The sequence below is a fragment of the Rousettus aegyptiacus genome, unplaced genomic scaffold, assembly GCF_014176215.1.
Source record: "Rousettus aegyptiacus isolate mRouAeg1 unplaced genomic scaffold, mRouAeg1.p scaffold_m13_p_2, whole genome shotgun sequence".
NCBI lineage: Eukaryota > Metazoa > Chordata > Mammalia > Chiroptera > Pteropodidae > Rousettus > Rousettus aegyptiacus.
Genome location: NW_023416295.1, coordinates 141,439,504 through 141,462,964, shown reverse-complemented (window position 1 = coordinate 141,462,964; position 23,461 = coordinate 141,439,504). Strand labels below are relative to the sequence as shown.

General features: G+C 35.7%; 1 protein-coding gene across 4 annotated transcripts in view; it reads right to left on the bottom strand.

Annotated features, from left to right (window-relative positions):
* Positions 1 to 1,585: 1,585 nt before the first annotated feature.
* Positions 1,586 to 23,461, bottom strand: part of TMTC1 (transmembrane O-mannosyltransferase targeting cadherins 1) — a 228,356-nt gene continuing 206,480 nt past the window's right edge. For all 4 annotated transcript variants that reach the window (XM_036236727.1, XM_036236728.1, XM_016152030.2 and 1 more), the window contains 7 exons: positions 19,815 to 19,917; positions 17,548 to 17,683; positions 16,647 to 16,791; positions 15,561 to 15,698; positions 14,146 to 14,268; positions 11,140 to 11,217; positions 1,586 to 6,948 (listed from right to left, as the gene is read on the bottom strand). In XM_036236727.1, coding sequence (XP_036092620.1) covers positions 6,808 to 6,948; positions 11,140 to 11,217; positions 14,146 to 14,268; positions 15,561 to 15,698; positions 16,647 to 16,791; positions 17,548 to 17,683; positions 19,815 to 19,917 — 864 coding nt within the window. In that variant the 3' untranslated portion in view covers positions 1,586 to 6,807. The remainder of the gene's footprint in view (positions 6,949 to 11,139; positions 11,218 to 14,145; positions 14,269 to 15,560; positions 15,699 to 16,646; positions 16,792 to 17,547; positions 17,684 to 19,814; positions 19,918 to 23,461) is intronic.

Here is a 23,461-nt window from a genome sequence, read left to right as displayed (position 1 = left end):
AATAGACCCAAACTCCTCTCTTAGCAAAAGAGAGTAAGATTAAAACTAATACAAAACTTTGGCAAATAAAATGGGAGAAGGAAAGAAAAATTACCACGTGCTGTGCAAATACAGTTGTAACCCTAGTGTTGAAGTTCATAGCTAACCTTCTCATGAGATTCACAGAGCTGCCCCCTTGTACTCTTCTGCATGTGGTACCCACAGCTTTGCAGGATCTTTAGTGGTTTATTTCATGCCCAAAGTATCCATGAGGTTAGGCATTATCTCATTTCCTGTTACAGCACAATTCCCTTTATTTCCAAAGTTCAAAACTCGAAGCCTCAAGTGAGACCTCATCTTTCTATAGAAAGAATTGGTTTCTTACAGGCCTAACAAAACGCCTTTCCATTAAATAGGAAAAGAACCATTTAATGTAAATTGCATAATACCCAATAGCCAGGATGTTATTTTTAGATTTAAATTTGTTAATATGATGACGGTTTAAGGTAAGTTTATGAAGATGTTGAAGTGTCCAAATGGAAGTATTCTCTTATTTGGCGGGGGGGGGGGGGGGTACTTCGGAAAAGGAAGGACATCAGAGAAGGGCTGAGTGGGCTGGACTACCCTAGATTAGACTTGTGATGTATGAGAAATCTGCCTTTAGTTTGAACATATCTTCATTAGGGCAGGACAATAATTGTCTGCTATTAAAAGCCTTCCAAAACTCAAGATGGAAGCCCTAACTCTAAGGATAGTTGTAAAATTAGGAGTGTTAGGTGATGAACACACTAACAATAAGCAAATTATTGGCAAATAATGTTTTGTGTAAAAAGTAAATTTTTCCATCTCAGCTAAACAACTAGTTTAAACTCTGGAACCCTCTCCAAAGTCCCACAAGTCCTAAGATTAAGCACTAAGGGGGTTATTGACGCCCTTAGAAACAGTTTCATTTGAGTATTTATTGCAGGGAAAGATATCACCATAATGAAGAGGGAATGTGAAGGATGGAGGTATACAGAATGAGTGGACAGAAAGAGATGTAGTAGCAGCTAGAGAATAAAAGAAAAAAAGGAAGGATATTTTTTCAAATAATTTTGATGATGGTTACCTGTATGTGTGTTTTAAAAAAGAAAATTGACAAGAGCTAGCAAAAGGAAGATGTTAAAGATGAAAAAGAGGTTAAGGAATCGAACGAAGTTCTATAAGAGGCAAAATACAAAGCCTAGAGCCCTCATATTCCACTGCAAGAAGAGAGAGGGAGGAATTGGGTGCAAGTAAGTTTATAGAAAGAGCACAGGGTTTTGAGGGGGTACCCATTTTCTACCTTGTATTTACTTTGTGAAGAAAGAGGTGAAGGCATTTACTTTGTAAGATGAGGGGACAAGTCTTGGAGTAAGCACTGAAAAAGTCATTGTGGGGTCTGGGAAAGAGAGCAGACTTGAAGCACACAGAACAATACAATGAATGAATGAATGAGGGAAGGAAAGATTTTTTTTTTAAAGCAGACACTCACTGATAACATGGATTTCAAAGGGTATTAATCATGGAGCACTTGAGAGATTGAAACAAGACAATTATTTTCATCATATTTTATGTAAAATAGATATTTACATAAATTTTATTTTGTAAAGACCTAGGTAAAGTATACATAATCAGACTTACATGGGAGAAATACTTTATGGACGATATATTTCTAATGGCACAGCAAAAGTAACAAAAATGTACATTTATATACAACTGATTAAAGTAGGAAATAAAAGCATATGAACAAAAAACATGATGCAAGTCATTTCCCCTGTCAGAAGGAGAGATCGGTGTGAGTTACAGCAAGTCAAATGATTTACACATTATAAAAGCAAGCCATGGCTTCTACAGATATTTTAGTTCCTTAGGAGGAAATTCTGAAAATATTTTTATTTCCTAGAAACATAACAAAATCACTGATTTTTATGGGTACAGACTATAAAATAAGAATGTTTAGCTCTGCCATGTTAAAGCACTTGGGCAGTTCAGTCACTTTTAAGGTTGTTTATGTACGTGTTGTGTTGTGGTGATTATCTTGAGTTTCTAAAACGAAGGACAACACTTATCAGCTATGGCTTCAGATGTAGAGGGCTTTCAATTTGGAGTCAGGAGACCCGTAGAGCTTGATAGTTCCATAGAACTACCCAGTGAGTCCTCCTTTAATGTGTGATAAACATGACTGAGACATTTGGTAACTCGCCCAGGGTGCGGCAGCTCCAGCTCCTGGTGGCAGAGGAAGTACTAAGAACCCAGACCTCCTGATTCCTGAACTGGTGCACACCTCTCATGGACCAGCCCAAAAGGACATTATCCACATTGGAAACTTCTTTTTTTCTTTTTTTGAAAACTTCCAAATGTGATACATACATACTCCATGTGCGCCACTGAGAAGGGGAGGAAATTCCTGGCTTTCTGGATACAGACACCTCTTTCCAGTTTGGGGTGAACTTACAAATTAATAATGACTATATTATGATAGGTGTTAATTTTACAAGTTGCGTACCCTAAAGGTTTTAATTGAAAGGATCCTTGGTGCTAAAAATAAAACATTTTATATGAGTCAATTAATAGATATGAATATCGTCAATTCTGTTGTGCCATTTTATTTTACTCATATTAAACCATGCCTTTGATTCCAGCTATTTTATTTCTTCTCTTTAAACTATAAGGCTACTTAGAAAAAAATAGAGAAAGTGCTAATCTTGGAATAATTGTTCAATATATTTTTCTTTTACATCAAAAACATCAAGAATAATCATAAAAGCTATATTTCCCTATATATTATTGGCATTATAAGTTTTTATCTTAATTGTAGCCTAAATGCAAAATTTGAAAGCTATATTTGTTCTTTTACAATGTCGAAAGATGGCATTTAGATAAATTTTGTTATTATTGGGAAATATCAACATATAATTTAATCAAAGTAAATATGACATGGAAATCAGGAAAAAATTTAAAAACAAACCACCTAAAACTACATTTGCTTTGAATGTTGTTACTAATATCCTATAGATTTATTAATCTAAGGTGTAAATCCATCACACATCAGAGCAAAAGTTTTATTTTTTTTCAAACTGATTCTAATGAGTACAATTAAGAAATAAGTTTTTAAAGCTGACATGTGTGTAACCCAAAGAAAGAGAGGCACAGGTCTAGGCATAAACTTTATGTCATGGATACCCTCTTAGATTTGTAAAAAAGTATGAGTTTTACATACTGGACACTTTGTCTGGGTACGTGCAAATGGCAAGGCAATTCCTTTCCATCTGAGAATGAAAAATTCTGTAAATAGAAGGTCAGATCACAGTCCAACTGCCACAAGTGCAAAACAACCCCATCTAATCCACCTGTTTGTCAGTCTCAAAATAACCTCAACCAACCAATTGTGCCATAAATCATTCTTTAGAATTCTTTGGCTCATTTTAGTCTAGATTTAAAAGTAAAAATTATGAAAGGTTATAAACATTTCTTTTGTAAAAGTCATACACTCCCATTGAAATTGTTAGCCTGCAGTGGCTCTCTAACCTAGCTGCATATTAGAATTAGGAATCCCTAAAATAAAATTAATTTTCCTCCAAGGTATTTGAATCTTTGGTTTAGTTCACCTATGTTACATCACTGAATCATATTTTAAGACTGCCATTAACAAATTGAAAACATCTGAATCATTTTTAAAACCCTGAATCATTCTCAAGGTTGAAACAAGCTTGTGAAGCCATTTTCATGGTTCCTGTGTCAAAGGACGCGTTAAAGGACTGCCACTTATGGGGATTTTGAAGGCAAGAAGAACTGCTTCTAGGAAGGAGCGAAAGGTGGGTTAGACAGACTGGCAGTAGGAGGAGAGAAATATGTACACAAAGAGCTCTAATGTAGCTGAGAAAAAATGTCAAATGCTACTCAGAATGACAGAGCCACAGATGAAACCGATCATTAGATCAAGTGTTCAGCCAGACTAAAGTAACTTTGTCTTGTCCTCAGCCATCTTCCCTCCTACCCAGGACCTGCCATATACTTAAAGACCCATTGCAAAATGAAATTACAGGACCCCTGTTAAAGATTATTAAGAATTTCAAGCAGAATATTCACTCAAGCATAAGTGTAGGACCCCAAAAGACTGTGTAGGCTGCACGTCCATGCAACTAGCTCTGCAATTCCATCTCAGAAACAGGCTTATCAACTCACATGCCAATCATGCTTTCTTAAGGGCAGCCTGGATGCATCTTCATGTCTAGCCAGGGCATTCAGTTTTTATTTTGATAACCATGAAAACCATATATTATTTCATGTTACAAAGATCAAATAAAAATCGTACAAAATACACTTAATATCTTTGAAAAATAATATGTGATTTATTTTCTTATAGGCACCATTTCAACTATGAAAATTATTCCATTGGCCACATCTCAGTGAAGGTATTAACTCAAAACAGAAATATCTGATACAACCGTGCTAATTTTTAATGTTCGAAGAGATGCCAGGGTATGAAGACAGAGTGATAGAGTGAGAAAAAGAGAGAGAAGGAGACATGGAGTAGGGGGAGGGGAAAAGCACCCAAAAGAAGGCAAAAAAAAGTCTCCTGAATGCTATGTGACCCTTTTCTCTTAGAGACTTTTGGGCTGTAATTGCCATTTCAATTTCCAACAAACGTACTCTCATAACTTTAGCGGCACTTCAAGTAAGGCATAATTGTTTTTCAAAATTTGGTGCTCAATTTTTTCCATTAACTTTCTAAGTGTGAATTTTGGTTACAGATTATCCTAAAAAAGTTGTAATTAAAGTCCTGGATACTAGTTTTAGCTAGGGCATCATATTATTTATTTTGGGGGTGGAGTATAATACAGTATATTTTTCAAATGCACTGTAGTAGGTTTCTTGGCCTAGAACTATAGAAGTGTATCTTGGCGGGGGGGCAAAGAAAATATTTTAAATAAACTTTTGGATAAATTTGTGATATACAACATTAAAAGACTATTAGGAACAGATCATCATAGGGGTAATATAAACATTATTGGATGATCGATGCACAAAAACGGAGGTATGCTAATGTAAATTATATAGTCCTTTGCATTTAAAACATTCCTCACATCATCACTTTCTAAAGAAGTTTTTCTTCCTTTTTGTGATCTTGGGTTGAAAAGAAGCAGAAGGTTTTCACCCTGGGCATAAACACGTGAAGTATGTGTGCCTTCTGACTACTATACATCAATGACACCTGAATCAGCACCATAAACAGCACTGCCCAGAGTGGTTTCTTTTTTTAAATTTTTATAGTGATGACCAAATTAAAAGGTGGTCCACTTTTAAAACATATACCAAAATATAATACCACCCAAACACTGAAGGCTGATCCCTAAATTTCTTAAATGAATGAATAACCAATACAACTTTTCTGAGAAGCCGTTACAACTGAACTATTTTTAATTTAGACTTATAATTTTTTATGATCATGTTTGAAAGTTGTAATTAAAAACCACTATGTACAAAGAAAAGCTGAATGTATGTATATATTAAATATTTTATAAGTTATGGAATAAATAACACTAAAAAATGTCAAATTGTAGGTTCAACTTTTCCTTCTTTACATTTAAATATAAATATATATTTTTTAAATTATGAATTTAGATTTTTTTCCCAGATTTTTTGAGCATTCTCTATGAAATCTCCAGGATTACAAATACAGAGCCAAGAATTCTGGGTTTCCATCAGTCACGTTCTAAGCACAGAATTCTCATATGCCCAGGAAGACAAATCAATAAAGCTCTCTTTCCACTTAGAGTCTATGAAGACTTCTGTGATATATTGTAAAGATTTCTCAATGGTTAAAAATAATTTTCAAAAAAATAATAACTCTCATGATGTCTAAACATTAAGATAAAGTAGAACATTTCTCTCAGTTAATATCTTTAATAATTCCCATGTAGAATATACTATGTTTTTCTCCACCAAAATAACAATATATGTGGAAGCAGAAACATTTATAATTTTAAAAGCACTTTTGAAATCTTAGAGCAGAACCACTACTCTAACAATACTTGTAATAAAATTTAAATAATTTAAAAATTTCCATAAAGAATTAGGGATACCAAGATCCTTGATTTTCCCCTAGGGATAAGAATATCACACATAAATCCAGAAGCTTCCTTTTTGATCTGTTAGGCAATAGAAAAGCTTACATGAAAGTAGAATTTAATTACTCGATAGGGACCTAGCAATATCCTTTGGGGACTATTAGATCAAGCTCACTTAATAATAGCCCTTTCCCCACATATTCTGGAAGATTCTACAAAAACTTTTGGATACTCCTTTCTGGTTCTGGAGCATTAAACGAGCCACCTCTTGGTAGAATTTCCCAAATGGCTTATCTCAGAGGATTTGTCGTCTTTGAAATATCTCATCTCATTACGAAGCAATGCTCTGTCCTCTTAGCATTTCCAACTTCGGTATTTCTGGGACATAACAGTCTAAACTAAGAAATGGAACCAAATCTCTGGGTTGTAATAGCAGAGAAATACATGAAGGGAAATCTGGAGTTAAAGCAAAATAATCTGTAAAATATGTAGTTATTTCCCCCCAAACCCCCTTCCCTTTTAGACCTCCTTGCTCTTTCTTGCTCTTTTTTTGTCTTTTTGGAAATGCAAGTTCCTCAGCACAGGGTTACCAGCAGGTATCCCCTAATGTGCCACCTCGAACTGGGGGTAAGAGGAAAGCTTCATTGGTTGTGCCTCTGCTGATGTAAAAATAAGGCCTCCATTACTCTTCCTTCCAGAGGCACCAACACTGTCCTTGAGATTAGGTCAAATGCTGCTATGTTTGATTCTTTTCTCGAACTTCTTGTAATCGTTTTTCTAGGCGATTCAATTTGGCGAGATTTTCCTGCAGCAGTTTGCTGTCTGGAACCAGCTGTAAGGCTCTCTCATAATAAGCTCTTGCAGACACATAGTTTCCCTGTAGAGAAAAAAAAAATAGAATAATTATATTCTGACCTATTAGAACACTCTGTTGGAGAATGAGGAGACTAGAAAACAGAACTTCTCACCTAATTTAACATTAATATCCTCATAAGGAAACTCCGTCTGCATGTGTAATTTTATCCTTATCTTTTGGTGTTTTTGGAGAAACCATTTAAGTGCCAGACTAGCCAGAAAACGTGAAGGGGAAGAGTTATACCATAAGGTGAAATGGCAGAAAACAGATTTTCAGTTCTACTAATGCAGAGTGCGAGACGACTATTTCATACTGTCCTCACAGGGCTACCACTATTCTTTTGTAATCAAATGGAGTCAAGGCAGGTGAAATTCAGAGAGAGAAAGAAAGAGGGTGGGGGGGGGAGGCAGGGGAGAAGAGAGAGAGAGAAAGAGGGAGAGAGAGAGAGAGTAAGAGAGAGAGAGAGAGAGAGAGAGAGAGAGAGAGAAAGAAAGAGAGAGAGAGAGAAAGGTACATATACAGGGAAATGTTTTGAAAGCCCAAGAGTAATGATTAAAAAGTAAATAATTTAGGATCCACAATATCTATTTAGGAGTATTTTAATACTCAACTTGAAAGAGAAAACCAACTATTGCCCAATACGTGGTATTAATTAATGCAAATATAAGTTTCTATAAAATGAAAAAAATAAGAGTATGGAGTCAAATTTATCCAGTCTTCATGGTGTCTCCTACCATGTACCTGTTGGATACTTTTAAACCAGGAAGGCAGGTATGTCACTCCTGACCTGCTAAAGACACCTGTCCCTATCCTCTATTAGCTCTCATCTGGTTTGTCCAATGCCTCCCTAACTGGCAACCACGTGTGTCTGGTCCTAGGCAAATTATTCACAATTAACTAACTTTTCCCAGCCCCTTTTCTGTTGCTAAATATATTACCTTCCTTATGTGGTCTGCAGTCTTTCAGATCTGTATAGTGTCAGAACTAAGATTGTCAGAGAGCTCTATTCTAAAACATATGAATTTGCTCTACTTTATTCTGTTACAGCTCCACGTGGGTGAAAACAAGTTTCTTTCTAAATTTCTACCACAATTTAAAATAGTTCCTCTTGAAGTAAAAGTACTACTTAGCAATAACAACTAATAGCAACTATTTTCCAAATGAGTTAATATGTGTCAAGAGTTTAGGCACTGCCAGACACTATCCAGGCTGTGTAAATACTATTTCCTGTAGCATTCACTTATCATACTGGTGAAAAGGAGAGTAAAATAACAGAATAGGAATCCAGGCTCTGGCGTGTGTACAAATGAAGATGTTTCTCATTATTAACCCTGATTCTGATAAGAATTCTGAACAAGTGAGAATCTGGATTTGCTACATTATTTTTATTTTCAACTCAAGCATTTATCTTCCAAGTGCCTTATGAAGTTTATTAAGCTGAGTGCACACATGCAGACACCTTTCGTGACTATTAAAGTACTCTCAAAATATGTTTCTACTGCAGCTGACTTTGAAATTATTCTTCCAAGAGCTCTCTCTCAATTTAGGCCTCAGATTGGTGCCTCAGAATCTTCTTTAATCACCAGCTTTCTCTCTCCTGTCACACAAAAATTTAGTCATAGAGTTATTTTCTGTCCCTCAAATTGCACTTTTCTTTACTAAACTGGAAGCCTTATTTTAAGAAACAACTTATTTCCCTCAATTCAATACATTCAATTCCTGGGTGCTAGGAAGGGAATTTGAATTATTTAATTTCTAGAAATGTGCATCTAGTATGATAGCTACTGGTTATATGTAGCTATTTAAATTAATTGTGATGGATTAAGAATTTAGTTGCTCAGTTGCACCTACCACATTTGAAATACTCAACAGCCACACGAGGCTGGCTAGTGGCTACTGCCTTAGACAGTGCAGATATAGGACATTTCTGTCATTGCAGAAAGTTATATTGCACAGTGTCATTCTATAAAATGCATTAATCTCATAAGGCAGCACTGAAAACAATACTTTGTGATATGATCCAGTTGATGCAACTCTGATTATAAAGAATGTATTGTGGCTTTTTTGTTCTACCCAGTTCATCCTGTATAAAACTTCATAAAAATATGATCTTTTATTACTAAGTAATATAAGCAAGAGACAACTCCCTTCCACCCATTCCTCTGTGACCTCCTTGCAAAACCTATTCCAACTCACCCTTACCAAAGCCTTTAGTCCTTCTTAAATTTTACCTAAGGCTAAGCTTCTACGATTTTTCTCCTCCCTATTTATCCAATCCTCATGGTGTCTCATAATAAGTATGTACCTGTTGGATACTTTTAAACCAGGAAGGCAGGTATGTCACTCACTTGCCTCCTCCCTATTCTTCAACTAGAGCAAGCATACTTGCACCTCGGGACCTTTGTACATTCTCATTCCTTATCAGTGTGCTTGTTACATTTTAAAATAAAGCACTCAACAGATTCTTACTCAACTTCCAGATACCTTTTCAAGGTACAGTACCTCTAAATTTAAAGGATGGTTCACTTAATCTGAAAGAGTACAATAAAGGTACAACTTTCTTTGTATTTACAGACTTTTTGGACACAAGCATATTTATTTTACTTTTCCTAATTAACGACTGAACCCATTGCTTTAAATGCAGGTGTACTTCATCTTAGAACATATTGAGCATATTATTTTAAAATATAACTATTCAATACACTATTTAAATATTTAAATATATTATGTTACATGATTTTAAAAGTAAATTCATTCTGTTTCCCGGCTAAATGTTGCTAGACACCCTAGAATATCATTAAGATCAGAGCTCTGGTTATTTGGTCCTGGTAAGCGTTATGCTTGGATTCACCATCTATGTTCCTCTATTAGATTAAGGGTAATAATTGCAGAGTGACTGTCCCATTATCCCCTCCCATCTATACAGCTATGGATCACCTTCTTGTTTTGTTGTGTTTCTGAGAGTGGCCAGTTTCTTCTTCATAGTAAACCCTATTAGGTCATTGTTTAAATTCTAATCACCATGTTGCTATTTTATCAGGGTAAAGACTGAGAGAAGTCTGAAAATAACTTAGCTAAACAAGAGTGATCCTTTAAAAACATGTCAGATCATAGCATTTCTCAGCTCGAACTTCTCCAAGGACCTGCATGATAAAAGCCAAAGACCCTACGATCCCCTTAAGGCCCTCCACGATCTGGTCCTGTGACATCTCTCACCCCAGCTTCTACCATTTTTCTCTCACTTGCCTCTCCCTATTCTTCCAATACAGCAAGCATACTTGCACCTCAGGATCTTTGCACACGTTTATTCCTTATTTTGCCACATGCCTTCCTCTTCTCCAATCCCTGCTCAAATATCACATTAACTGAGGCCTTTCCTAACCACCTTAGTTTAAAATTTCAGCTCTTACCCCCTGGCACTCCTATCTTCTTCCTTTTTTCTCCATAACACTTATCACCATCTGATATATCTTATGTGTGTATATATGCATGTACATATGTGTTTATTTGCTTATTGCCTGTCTCCCTCTACTAGAATGTTAGCTCCATCATTGTATTCCCAGTTCCCAGAAGAGTAGCTGGCACATATGATACTCTCTTAAAATGCTTGTCACATAAGTGGGTGAATGAATGACAGTGAATCTCTGATTTCATTAATTATAGACAACAGTCCCCCCAACGGTCATTTTCAATAATTCACCTAAAAGTAGCATTTTCTCTTGAAAAACAAAACAAACATAAATACAACCAAGTAACCTTGTTTTTCAGTAAAAAGTTAAGGAAGAAAAGACACATTAGGTGTAAGAAATAGTAAAGCAATGTTTAAAGTAACACTTTCTCTTGATAGTGAGTTAAGCTACGGGAAAATAATTGTAATAAGCTCCAACAAGGCTTTTAGTTCACACAAGCAGATTTTATCGGCTCTATGATAATATTTTTCTCAAGTACCTATGATTTTATTTACGATAAATTAAACCATAGAATCTAATTTTCATAGATTTGTTTTTTAAATGGCTTTATGCTATTCGATATCTAGGTAATACGAAATGAACATAAGTGGCTAATTTCACTTTTAAACAACTACGTTTTTGGTATTCAAGTAACTCAAAGAGGAAATTAATAATAGTTTCTGAATATTTTAAGAGAAGAAAGACAGCAAGAGAAAACACAAAGGAAAAACCCAGTTCGCATGAAAGTAAATTCTTCTCCTACCTTGATGTGCTGGATTCCACCCATGTTCATCCAGGCCTGCGCCTGCTCTGAATTTAGTTCCACGGCTGCTTTGTAACTCTAAATATATAAGAAAGAAAGACCTTCATACTGGGAAATGAAAACCCATCTTTAACACCACATAATGTGAAAACCACTTTTTTCACATGTGAAAATTTAAATGGTTAAGAAAATGAACAGCCACTTCTAGTCTACAGGTGTTCCCATTTATTTCTGTTATTTTTTAAAGCTGATGATTCTAAAATGGAGGAAACAGAAATGTGTAATTTCCTTGCAGAGCTAACATTTGGACTTAAAGAGACTTAAGATGCCTGCAGGGAATCCAGGTGATTTCTATTATTGGGCATTTCCCGCTGGCATTGACCTGCAAGAAAATAGTGCTTTTCGGCTTTTTTTGCTTTAAAGGGGTTGGTAAAGAATTTTTTTTTTTTTTAATAATCACAGAAGCTTAAAGTAGTTTCCTAAACAGCCTAACTGTACTGTAGTAACTCTTCTGACAATATCACTGACCTGGTTATTCAGCCTATGCTTAAATTCTTGCGGTGACAGGATGCTCATTACTTCTTTAAAGACACCTATTTTACTAGGTGATAGTTTTAATAATTATAAAGTCTTTCTTTTTCTTCTGCCATAGGAAAGATCTTCAGTGTTTGAAGGGAACTACCTAACCCTTAAATATTTTTGACTTTTTGCCTAAATACCATGTACTCTATTATATGTAACAACTGTGAGATATATTTTTAATATTTTGTATGTTGTTTTACATCAAAGGCATGCTCACCACTGAGTTTTGATTTTGAGTGGTCACTTTAACAAAACTAAAGGCTAGGAGTGTTGCCTTTACAAAGTGTTCAATTATAAAACCGAGTATGTATATGTATAGTCCAAAGCTCCTTGCTATTTTCATTAGCAAGAATTCAACTGAACAGATCCATAAAGTAAAGGAAATCTGTCCATCCCTCCTCTATTTCAGTTTTAGAAGAAAGAGCAAATGTTAAGAAACTACATGCTCTTAAAAAGCTGCTAAAATAAACTTGAAGAATATGTCTTAAGTGTTATCAGCTGATGGGATATAGTGTAGGTAGGGTAAAGATTCAAATCTTAAATCCAACTCTTACCATCTGTGTGACCTTGAGCAAGTCTGAGTCTCAGTTTATTCAACTATAAACAGACACAATGGCCATGACTTCCTCATATGATTGTTATGAAGATTAAATTACTTAATAGGAATCATAATAAAAGTGTTAACACATTTTAGTTGCTATTACTAGCCAATAGCCCTACTCCTACTCTTCAGAAATCTAGCTACTCTGTAATGATTATTTAATCCATTAGTCAAACAATTAGAAAATACTTTTGTTTTCAATACAAGATATAAGATATAAATACCATATAAATATTCAACATTAAAGTAATTAATCATTAAATTGTCATGTTAGTAATAAATAACTTACGAATGATGGTACTGAAAGTGTTCACAAGGCAGAGAAAAATGCACGATTTCTATCTCAAATATGCCACTATTTCTGATTTAAGGAGTCACATTCAAGTTAGTTTTTCTAAATATCTTTACATGTGTTTACTAATAATGTTTTAAAAGCTACTCACTGTTTATTTTCAAAAACAATTATATATTTGAAATTTTACTTTTCCATGATATATTTAGTGTAATTTTTTTTTTTTACTTCATTAATTCCAACCGTGGCTTTACCAGGTACAAGGAAAATGTATGGTATTCTATAATATTTCTATTTAACTTTGTAAATGTCTTTTTGACTTCAAATTTTGTTATCAATTGTATTCCAAAGCTATAGATGCTTAATACTTATAAGAGGCAATATACCATGTTTTAGAACACAGAAGGAAGCAGGCCCTTTCCACAAGGAAAAGTCCAAGCAAACTGGGGAGCTACACCACATGCATGCATGCACCTGTAGGGGCGGGGGCACTACGAATACAATAATTACATCATACATGACACTTCTACATGACTGTTAGAGGCAATGTTTTAAGAGTTCAGAGTGAACAAGGTCACTGAGAAAAAGAATGGCACAGAGGGCTTCTTGAAGGAGGAGAACACGGGCTGTGTGTTGGCGGCTGGGTGGGCATTTGCAGGGAGTCTGGGGCTGGACTGGGGAGAATGTTACAAGGGGAGGGTATAGAAATGCCCAAAGCAATTTAAGCACTAGTGCAGCTGGCATCGATTTACTGAAGACAGAAGGCTTCAAACATCGAGTTAAAGATGACAATTCAGAAAATAATGTAGAGGTACTGCAGAACTCCAACTAGTCAAAAAAGCAACCTAAGTGCCCATCGATAGATGACTGGATAAAGAAGGTGTGGTACATATACACAATGGAATATTACTTGGCAATTAAAAATGAAATTTTACCATTTGCGACAACATGGATGGACCTAGAGGGTATTACACTAAGTGAAACAAGTCAGACAGAGAAAAACAAATACCACATGATCTCACTTATATGTGGAACCTAAAAAACAAAATAAATGAACAAACAGAATAGATACTGAGAAAAAACTGACAGTTGCCAGATGGGAGGGGGGCAGGTGGGTAGGATGAAAAAGGTGAAGAGATTAAGAAATACAGATTGGTAGTTACAAAACAGTCTCAAGGATGTGAAGTATAGCATAAGGAATACAGTCAATAATATAGCATTAACTCTTCACAGCGCCAGGTGAGTACTAGACTAATTGGGGGGAAACATTTAGGAAATTATAGAAATATCTAACCACTATTTTGTATACCTGAAACTAATAAAAAATAATACTCAATGTCAACTGTAATTGAAAAACAAAAAATATATAACCATTACATGAAAAAAGAGACTCAATTTTATCATGTCAATTACCTAGAAAATTCACAAACATACTCATGAATTTAGATTTTACTATATTTGCTTCATTAAAGATTAGAGAGTATTAATTTTAATCCATGAATTTAATAACAATTTTATTAAATGTTTATACCTCAAAAGCTTTGTCCAGAAGGTTCTGCTCTCTTAGTTGGTTTCCTTTTGTGAAAAAAAGTTCAGATACAACGTTTGGGTCCTTTGGTTTCAGCTGGAGAGCCTTGTCTATAGCATGCAATGCCTGCACAGGTCGCAAATTGAAAAAATAAATGTTGATCAGATAAAGAAAACAATTTAAGTGATAAAATTTATACTTTTTGTTCTTATGTATTAGGTAGTGTGGTAAAAGATAATGAAAACACATTCTTCATTCTTTGATGTTCTCGTTGAGAAATAATGTGGCCCTGATAAAATAATTTCCCTGTACTCCAGTTTCCCCATTTATATTGACAATGAAATTTCCCTGGTCACTGGGAAAGAGTAAAATCTGGGGTTGGACAAGTTGCCCTTACCACATCTCAGTCTGGGCCACTCCAACAGCCTCTCTTCGGTCCCTGGAGCCCACCCTGCCCCCAGCACACATTGCCCCGCTCTCCGCAGCCAGAGATCTCTTCAAAGCACAAATATGATGATAACGCTCTTCTCTTTAAAACCCCAAAGCTTTTTTCAGGGTAAGGAACAAAACCTTTGCCCTGTCCCCAAACCTTGGGGTCTAGTTTCCAGCAGCCTTTGAGGCCACATCTCACGCCATACCCTGCTCCCTGATGCCTTCGGCCTTCAGACAGGTCATTCACTGTTGCCGCACGGCCTTTGCGCCTGTTTTTTTTTTTTTTTTTTTGTCTTGCCTGGAACTCTCTTCACTATCCACTTTTGCCTAATAACTCCTATTCATCACTCAGCCCTCACCACCACTTCGCTCTTCAGGGTACCTGACCTCACAGACTACTCAGGTCTCCTGATTATATCCTCATTAGGGACCATGTCACTTTATGATATCAGTGAGCACAGCTATAATTCTACATTGTTTTTGTGATTATTTGTTTAATTTGTTTGCTCTTCTAGTGTAAACTCCATGAGAACAAGGGCAGTGATTTTTTTTATATCAATTTATTTCTAGTGCTCACTACAGTGTTGAGTCAGTTCATGGGTTTACTAATTATGTGACTTTTTAAATGGAGAAAAATACAGGGTCACTGACCTGTCTTAGATGGTATTATAAGGTTTCTATAAAAAATACATTTGGAGAAACATGGAAAATGATAAAGCATAAAAGTGTTAGTCTTTATGTTTATAGAATTAGCTGAAAACAAACTGAAATAATATCATATAAAATCTTCAGACCAAGGATGAGCTAAGAATGTATTTCAAGGGGACATCTTAAGAGTTAAGAAGATATCTGCAGAAAGTACCCATAAGATAGGATATGCAAACTGATGATAGTCAAAACTGCTCAGCCTTGTAACTGTGCAGACTGGAGAACCATTTAGGTACACCCCATTTTCTACTCATGAATCCAAACAGTGTCCTCTTTACCTTATCGTAGTGCTCCTGCTTGCTGTAGATTGCTGACAACAGACGATAGCACTCAAGGCATCCAGTCTCCTCTGAGACAATGTGATTGGTCATCTTTTCGGCTTCTTTTGTCTGACCCATCACGGCTAAAACCTGAGCCTGCAAAACCATGCAGACCTTAGCTTATAAGACACTTTATTGAATAAAGCAGAGGCATTCAGGAAACACGCCAGACGAAAGTGCTCAGCATCTACTGTTGACTCACAGAGAGGGCTGAACTACCATAGCTTACAGGCATTAATTTTTTGTTGTTTGTTTTTTATTTATTTAGGTATGTGTATGAGTTTCTGCATGAATGGCAGGAACATCGCATATATCCAATAAAATGATTCTCTTTTTTAAAAAGCTGATTAAATATGTCAAGAAGGGAAATGATTTCCTATGGTTTCAGCAGAACACTGTGTTTGTAATAAGATAACAAGTTTGACTTACGGGAAATATAAGGAAAAGAAAGAGTACTGATCCAAAAATTAAATTAAAAATTCTGTTTAAATTTCCTGAATTTGATAACCACATGGAGGTTATGTTAGAGAACATCCTTGCTCTTAGGAACTATGTGTTGAAGTATCTAGAAATAAAAGGTATGACACCTATAATTCTCACATGGCTCAGGAAAAAGTAACATATATTAATAATGTGTATATGCACACATATATCTACCTAAATATACACATTTATATGTGTACATACATACATATATACATGTATACACACATACAAACATACAAACATACATACATACATACATAAGAAGATGATAAACAAATGGATCAAAATGCTAAAAAACTGATCAATCTGGATGAAAGGGTATATGAGAGTTATTTAATATTCTTGCAAACTTTTGCACATTTGCAATTATTTCAAAACAAAAACTTAAAAGTATTTTTACCATCTATGTCTTTTGTGAATGGCTCTAACACTGGTTACATAAAATGGATAGTATTATAGCACCCCACTTCCCATTCTCAGGCTTACTGACTACAGCTCCCTATATTTCAGACTGTGCTCATGTTCCCAGCTTCATTTTTTTTCAGTCTATCTACTCACCAGTGCCAGGCGGAGGTCCCTCTGGGAAGGCTGAAGTGCCACAGCTTCCCGGTAAATCTGCAAAGCCTCTTCATATCGGCCAGTGTTGTAATATAGTGCTCCCAAGGGTGATAGTATCTCAGCTTTGCGTGCCACCTGCAGGGCGCTGAGTTTTGAGTAAGATGAATTAACACTTTTCATCTAATAGGTACATTTCCAAAGGTCAAAACTTAGATTTAGGGATGACTGTCTGGGTTGGAGACTTTGCTCCAATGTGGTCCTTGTGTTTCTATCAAGAATATTAAAAAAACAAAAAGATCATGCCGCCACCTCTGACTATATGAAAGTCTAGTGACCTACCAGTATGGAAACTGAGCACCAAGAATCTTTTCCATTAATGGTGATAGACTTGTTTTGATGCATGCACAGTATTTAATCCACATCCACTTTGGAAACTGCTGTTTTTGATTTGGGTTACAGTCCACTGCTTCAGAAAACAGTGGAATAGCTAAAATGGGAATTAAATTCCAATCTTGGTTTAGCACCATGTTCTAACCACTAAGCAAAAAAGTCATTAATTGGGATACCATTTCCAGTGTTGCATTGTTCTCTTTGGATATGAGAATCTGAATGGACTGCATTGGCAACATTTTCTAGCATTCTGAGATGATGTCTGTTAGTTTAATTAACTAAAAATTTGATGATAGCCGATAATATTGTAATAACTTTTTACAGCGACAGGTTACCAGACATCATGGTGATCACATCATAAGGTATATAAATTCTAATCACTATGTTGTACACCTGAAACTAATATAATAACAACTATACTTAAAAAAATAAGATTTACAAGTTTAAAAAACTTGATGGTTAATTGCAGAGGTCTTTGGGTGACTTACAAAGTAAAGAAAAATGACTTTACCGTTTATACCATTCTTCAGCCACACTGTTGTCTCCCAGAGATCTGTAGAGTCTTCCCAGGTTCACCATGGCCACATGATGATTTGGGCTAAGTTTGATGGCTGTTTGGTAATGGGCTACTGCCTTCTCTGGAAAGCCTGTGACCCGTGGTGGGTTGGTAAGAGCGGAACATAATTATAAAATATGCAAGTTCTTTCATTTCTCTTCTGATGTACATCATTCTTCTTAGAGTCATACCATCAATTATTCAGTTTGGAAATTACCTTGAATTTTGGCTTCTTCTTGCCATTGCCTAACTTTAGATTATTTGACTCTTCATTCATATTTCTGAAGAAATGAATTTAAAGAAGTAATAGAAACTACAACCTATTTTTTTTATTACATATATTATTTTAGTCGAAGTGTTTTCTTGCCATTGCCGTAGCTAATACGATGTTCTAAGATTATTTGTGACTATTATTTACACAAGATATTGTTGTTTCTCATTATACAGAAAGGGGGAGAGAGAGAGAGAAAAGAGAGAGAGAGAGAGAGAGAGAGAGAGAGAGAGAGAGAGAGAGACAGAATAAGCTTTATGCAAAGAAAATTGTCCTGAAGCAATTTCTAAGGGCCTGTCTCAGTTTCTATACCACAACATAGTAATTCAGGCACTGCTTTAAAAGTATATTAGCTGTATCCTAAAACTCTTTTTAAATCATACGTTGTTTAGACGGTCTTTATTTGAAGGGACTTACATAATAATGCCACCTTGCATTGTCTAAAGTATTGTGCATTTTAAAACATTTTAATTAAGTGCTATCATATGATCCTTGCAGGTATTTTTCATACTATTCAAGCTACCTTTTGATATCACTTAAACTGCCTCTTGGGATGTAAGAGATATCTTAAATAAAATTATCACTTTATGGACAGAGACACTACAGTGTGAAGACATTAGGAGACTTGACAAAAATTCCAGGGCAAGTGAGGGAAAAGGATAGAACAAGAATCAAGTCTCTCTACTCTGATAAGGTTCCCCAAAGAACCTACCCAGTGAAGTTATATCTAAGTGACTAGACCATGGAAGAGTCTAAAGTTCTACATGGAATGAAACATTTATTGCCTGTACAGACATCTTCTCAAGTGCACCCTCTTTGAATGCAAGTTTGACTAGGAAGTGCCAAAAAAGACTTTATGTATGTCTAGGTCTATGTATAGGCTACTGGTGACGGGAAGAATTTTGCCAGTGTAAAAAACACAAATGCAAAGGAAGTGGTGGGAAGATACATAATGTGGTCAGTGAGATTTATTGAGAATGGGGGTTGGGAGCGGCCTTGTTGTTGTTGTTGAAGTAGAAGGAAGAAGACTAGACCAGGCCAACAGGAGGTCTCTTTTAGTTTTTATGTCATTATGATACCAAATTTATCATTATATTGCTAATAACCAGCAGGTGGCACCACAAAACAATTTTACATGCAAAAATAAAGGATGTTTCTTAGGTGAATCAGAAGATAAATTAATGTTCTATGAAACAGAAGCACTTCTAACATCCTCAAAAAGAAAAACCCTTTTGAGTATTTCATTTTGACAAAATAATTAAAATTTAATTTTACTGCAGGGCAGGTAGTATAATAGTGAAAGAGAAGAATGTGATGATTTTACGTTAAATTCAAATATCTTTTTATACTTTATAAGGATTCATAACATGCAAATAGTACATGGGACACAAGTCATAAAGAAACCAGAATCCTTGCTCGGTAATGTTTTGCATTAAAAAGTGTATTTTCCATAGCATTTTTATATAAGAATATTCTATCAATTATAATAATAGTTTATATCATGCATATGACGTGAGGGATAATAAAACAATTCTGGAGGCTTTTTTTTTTATTAATCAGTTGTAAAAATGTATTTACCACCTGCCAGTTACTAAATTCAGAGGCAGGTTGTGCATTATTGCAGAGGAACATTTCATTACCATAGATTTATAAACTTGTATAAAGGATACTCAAAGAAGACTGCTACACATTAAATCATCGAGGCAACTGCCTGCCACCGGGGGAATTTTCCTTCAAGATATGATTATAAGAACTGGGCAGATTTTACTGAACCGAGCCTGAAAATTTAGAGAAATGATACACCATGGTATAATGCGACTGTCGATGGTGTGAGCATCCTGCCAAGCCCAGTGAATTTTACTTCTGAGGCATTATTTGGGTGGTTGCCATTTCGATCAAGAGAGAGTATTATCTAATCTCAATAGAACAGGTTGTCTTTCATTTCACTTACCAGTATCAACTAAGAAAACACCATAGTTGTTGTGCAAGTCTGAGCTGTCCGGACAATTCTTTATTCCAGCTTGGTATATTTCCTCAGCTTCCTTAAATCTCTCCTTCAAAATTGAATAAAGAAAAGCAAATGAGGATGTTTAAAAAATTGACAGGAAACTAAATAGAAGTGGAAAAAGCAGAAAATGATTTACTGAGCATCTGCTATGCAATAGGTGCCGAAATCAAACACTATGTCCTTCATCTGAATCAAGGTCAATGACAACTTCACATACACCTGCAATTCATATCTGTGTTTATTTTCTTCAGGGCAAACAGCTGATGTTTACTAAAAAGGGATATCTGCAAGGATTTGCTCTAGTGGGAAAACGCCTCAAAATGGTTGTTTAAATGGATGGCCTCCACCCAGTAACTCTTGGGATGAAAATGTTTAGGAATATCTGCCCAGGTGGCACTCTGACTGGGTGACAGGAAGGTCTGGGATCTTTGTTTTCCAGCTGCATCTGCATAGCTAACAAGCACACTATAGGGCTTATTTGGGGGAGGTTTGGATGTAAGGGGGAAGGGAGGCAAATTATGGAGGGCTTTGCCTTATCCTTTCTTTAATTGAAGTATTTCTGTAGCCCACCAAAATCTTTGCCACTTCCCTTATCTAACCTGTGCTCCCCATGTCTGAGCTGTTCCCTCCAACAGGAACATATGTCCCTCAAAGGCACACCTCCAACTCCTACTGCTGCGGCGAGGCCCGGGTCAACTGCCATATCTTCAAATGATCATTTTCTAATTGCCCTGGTCTTCTACTCCTCTGAAGATTCACTTTAACACACTTTAATAATTCTGAATCAGCTTTTAGGTACATTTTTTTGCAACCATCTGAGATTGTTAGGTCACATTAACTTTACAATATAGAAAGTAATACCTAATTAATGAATAAAGCTACCCAGGTTCTAATAATTACTCACAAGTAAACAATTTCATAGTTACCTAGTACTGCTGTGAAGGTCGAGTGAAAGGGAATTTTTTGGTAGAAAGCATATCGCAACTTTTCCTTTAACATGTTCAGAGCATGGACAGTTTCCTGATTTTATCACAAGTTAACAGTACTAAGCATTCAACCAGACAAATAAAAAGGGAATGTACAGCATCACTTCTCTCAGACATGACACCTTAAGCTTGTACTAAAATGTACTGAGGGTTGCACAGTAAGCCAAAAAAGCTGATGTCTGACTTGCCCAGAAAGGTAAAGACACTTTATCCTCATGACCAATGCCATCTCTTTAAATCTACATGTTCAAGTAGCATGACCAATGCCATCTCTTTAAATCTACATGACCAATGCCATCTCTTTAAATCTACATGTTCAAGTACAATTTCGGGGGGAAAAGTGTGTTTTGAATTGGGCAAATTTCACTTACTTAAAGTATAAATCCAAAGTCCAGCAAAAATGGAGATCATGTTTCTAAAAATATGCATTTTCTAATTGCCAAACTCAATAAATTGTCAAACTCAAAAAAGTTAAAGATGAAGGAAAATCTCAAAATATCTCTTTTCAATATACTGAAGAGAAGAAAAACTTTATGAAGATATCGTCCACGAAAGGCCTAGCAAATTCGCGAGTGTGTATGTGTGTGTTAAATGGAGATAGGCAGAACACAAATTATATCAAACTCTAACCAAATTAATAGTTAGAAAGGACCATTGTGTTTTATGACCAGTGTATTAAAGAGGTAAGTATGGAAGCTCTGAGCTCAGGTGGCCTAGAGTTGTTACCGCCGCCACATTAGGCATCATGACCCTGATGAAGGGGCACGTCTCAAGTTTCTCTCCTATCAAACCTCTTTAAGTAACTCAATGTGAGAAATACTTAACTAATTTGAATGCTTTTTCTTTTAATTTTTCTTAATCACTTTCTGATAAAGAAATCAATAAAAAATATCTTAGGGGCACCCAGAGAAAGAATACCTTGTCTAATCCAAAACTGGGTAATCAGTTCCTCAAAATCTTGAGTTGTAATGTTACCACCTGACCAGTGTCAATGTCTGACACTAATGCCAAATCTTTATTTTTATAGGATCAAATTTTCTAGTCTGCATGGCACTGTTAAAACACTCTAACATTGTCATGAAAAATAAAATTAAAATAAAAACAATTACTAAAAATAAAATGAGCAAGATTTTCAGCACAGGAAACAAAAGACTATTAGAGCTGGAAAGAACATTAATAGGCACTAATTAATCTTCATTAACACATGAAGAAACTTGAGTACCAATCGGTTAAGAGACTTGTCCAAGATCTCATAGGGACAAGGGAACAGAGAAGAACCTAGGTTTTCAGTTGACATACAGGGAACTAATAATCTCTGAATAAAAGAGGTATTTCTGGAAATAAACAAGAGTGTGTCTGGCATTAAAAGAAACAATTACACTTTTGTATATCCACTACCCATATATCTATCCCCTCAACAAATATTTCATGAGCACTATCCATGTGCTAAATATATAGTTGAGATAGAAGACTGAATGAGACAGACACAATCCTGCCTTCACAGACAATCGAATAGGATTCAGACAAGAAGGAGACACTGTGATGTCTGGTGACAGTGTCATGGGAGGAGTACAAGGGACTTGAGAGGCAACCAGAAGTGACACCCAGAATTGGGGTTCAATTGAGACTCTACACCTGTCATGATTCAAATGCCTAAGGATACTGGTTACCATTAACTCTGGTAGATGTGTAACATACAGATGTGCTTGAAAAAAATTCTGTGGCTACTTGAGATCTTAAAAACATCATGATGACTGAACTGTAGAAGAGTTGAAAGGTGTTTTTTCTGAAAGGAATAAAACTGATGTCTTCACATTCTAACTTCCCGAAGTCAAATACAACAGTTAACAACAGTTTTCAAGTGCAATTACGGTTCTGCCTGATTTAATTTTATTTTTCCCCCATTTTCTTGCTGCTCCAAAATAGGCAAAGAGATCATCTTTTTCATCTAAAAGTTCTCTTATTTTTGGCTTTATGAGCTGGGTTTCCATTAGAAATTCAATTCGCAAAGTCCAAAGAAGTAATGGGATTTAAAAGACCATGCATGTTGGGAGCAAGTAATCACATCCTTGTAACCTTGGTAACCCCCAAGGGCAGTCTCAAGATTCTGGCCTATGAAAAATGTCTTCAATATCTGTCTTTCTCTTGCTTTCACCTGACTGTAAATTTCAAGAAATGATTAACTCCATTTATTAAAAAATGAAAGGGAACCACTACTGCAGGAGAAAAATACCTTCTAGGTATTTATTTAAAATAAATTCCACCTTCCCTGGAAGGGCAATGCATTTATCTTAAAAAGTAGTAGTAGTTAATCCCCAAAGCTCAATTTCTTGCATACACTCTCCTTGACCTCTTCTAGTTGGATGTCCTGAGTTAAGCATGATCATTCCTAGTCTCTACTGATTTGTGAGATCTGGGAGAAATAAACAATAGCTATTTACAAAACAACTTTAATTAAAAATGTGTGGAACTCAGAGAATGGTTCTGACAAAAAAATATCGTCTGCTGTGCATCAGAGTCCTCAACCAACATGAAATCGGCCTTGAAGGGCAATGGTTAAAAATGGGCACATGAAGCCATGGGCTCCTTTCCAAGGCTCAAAAG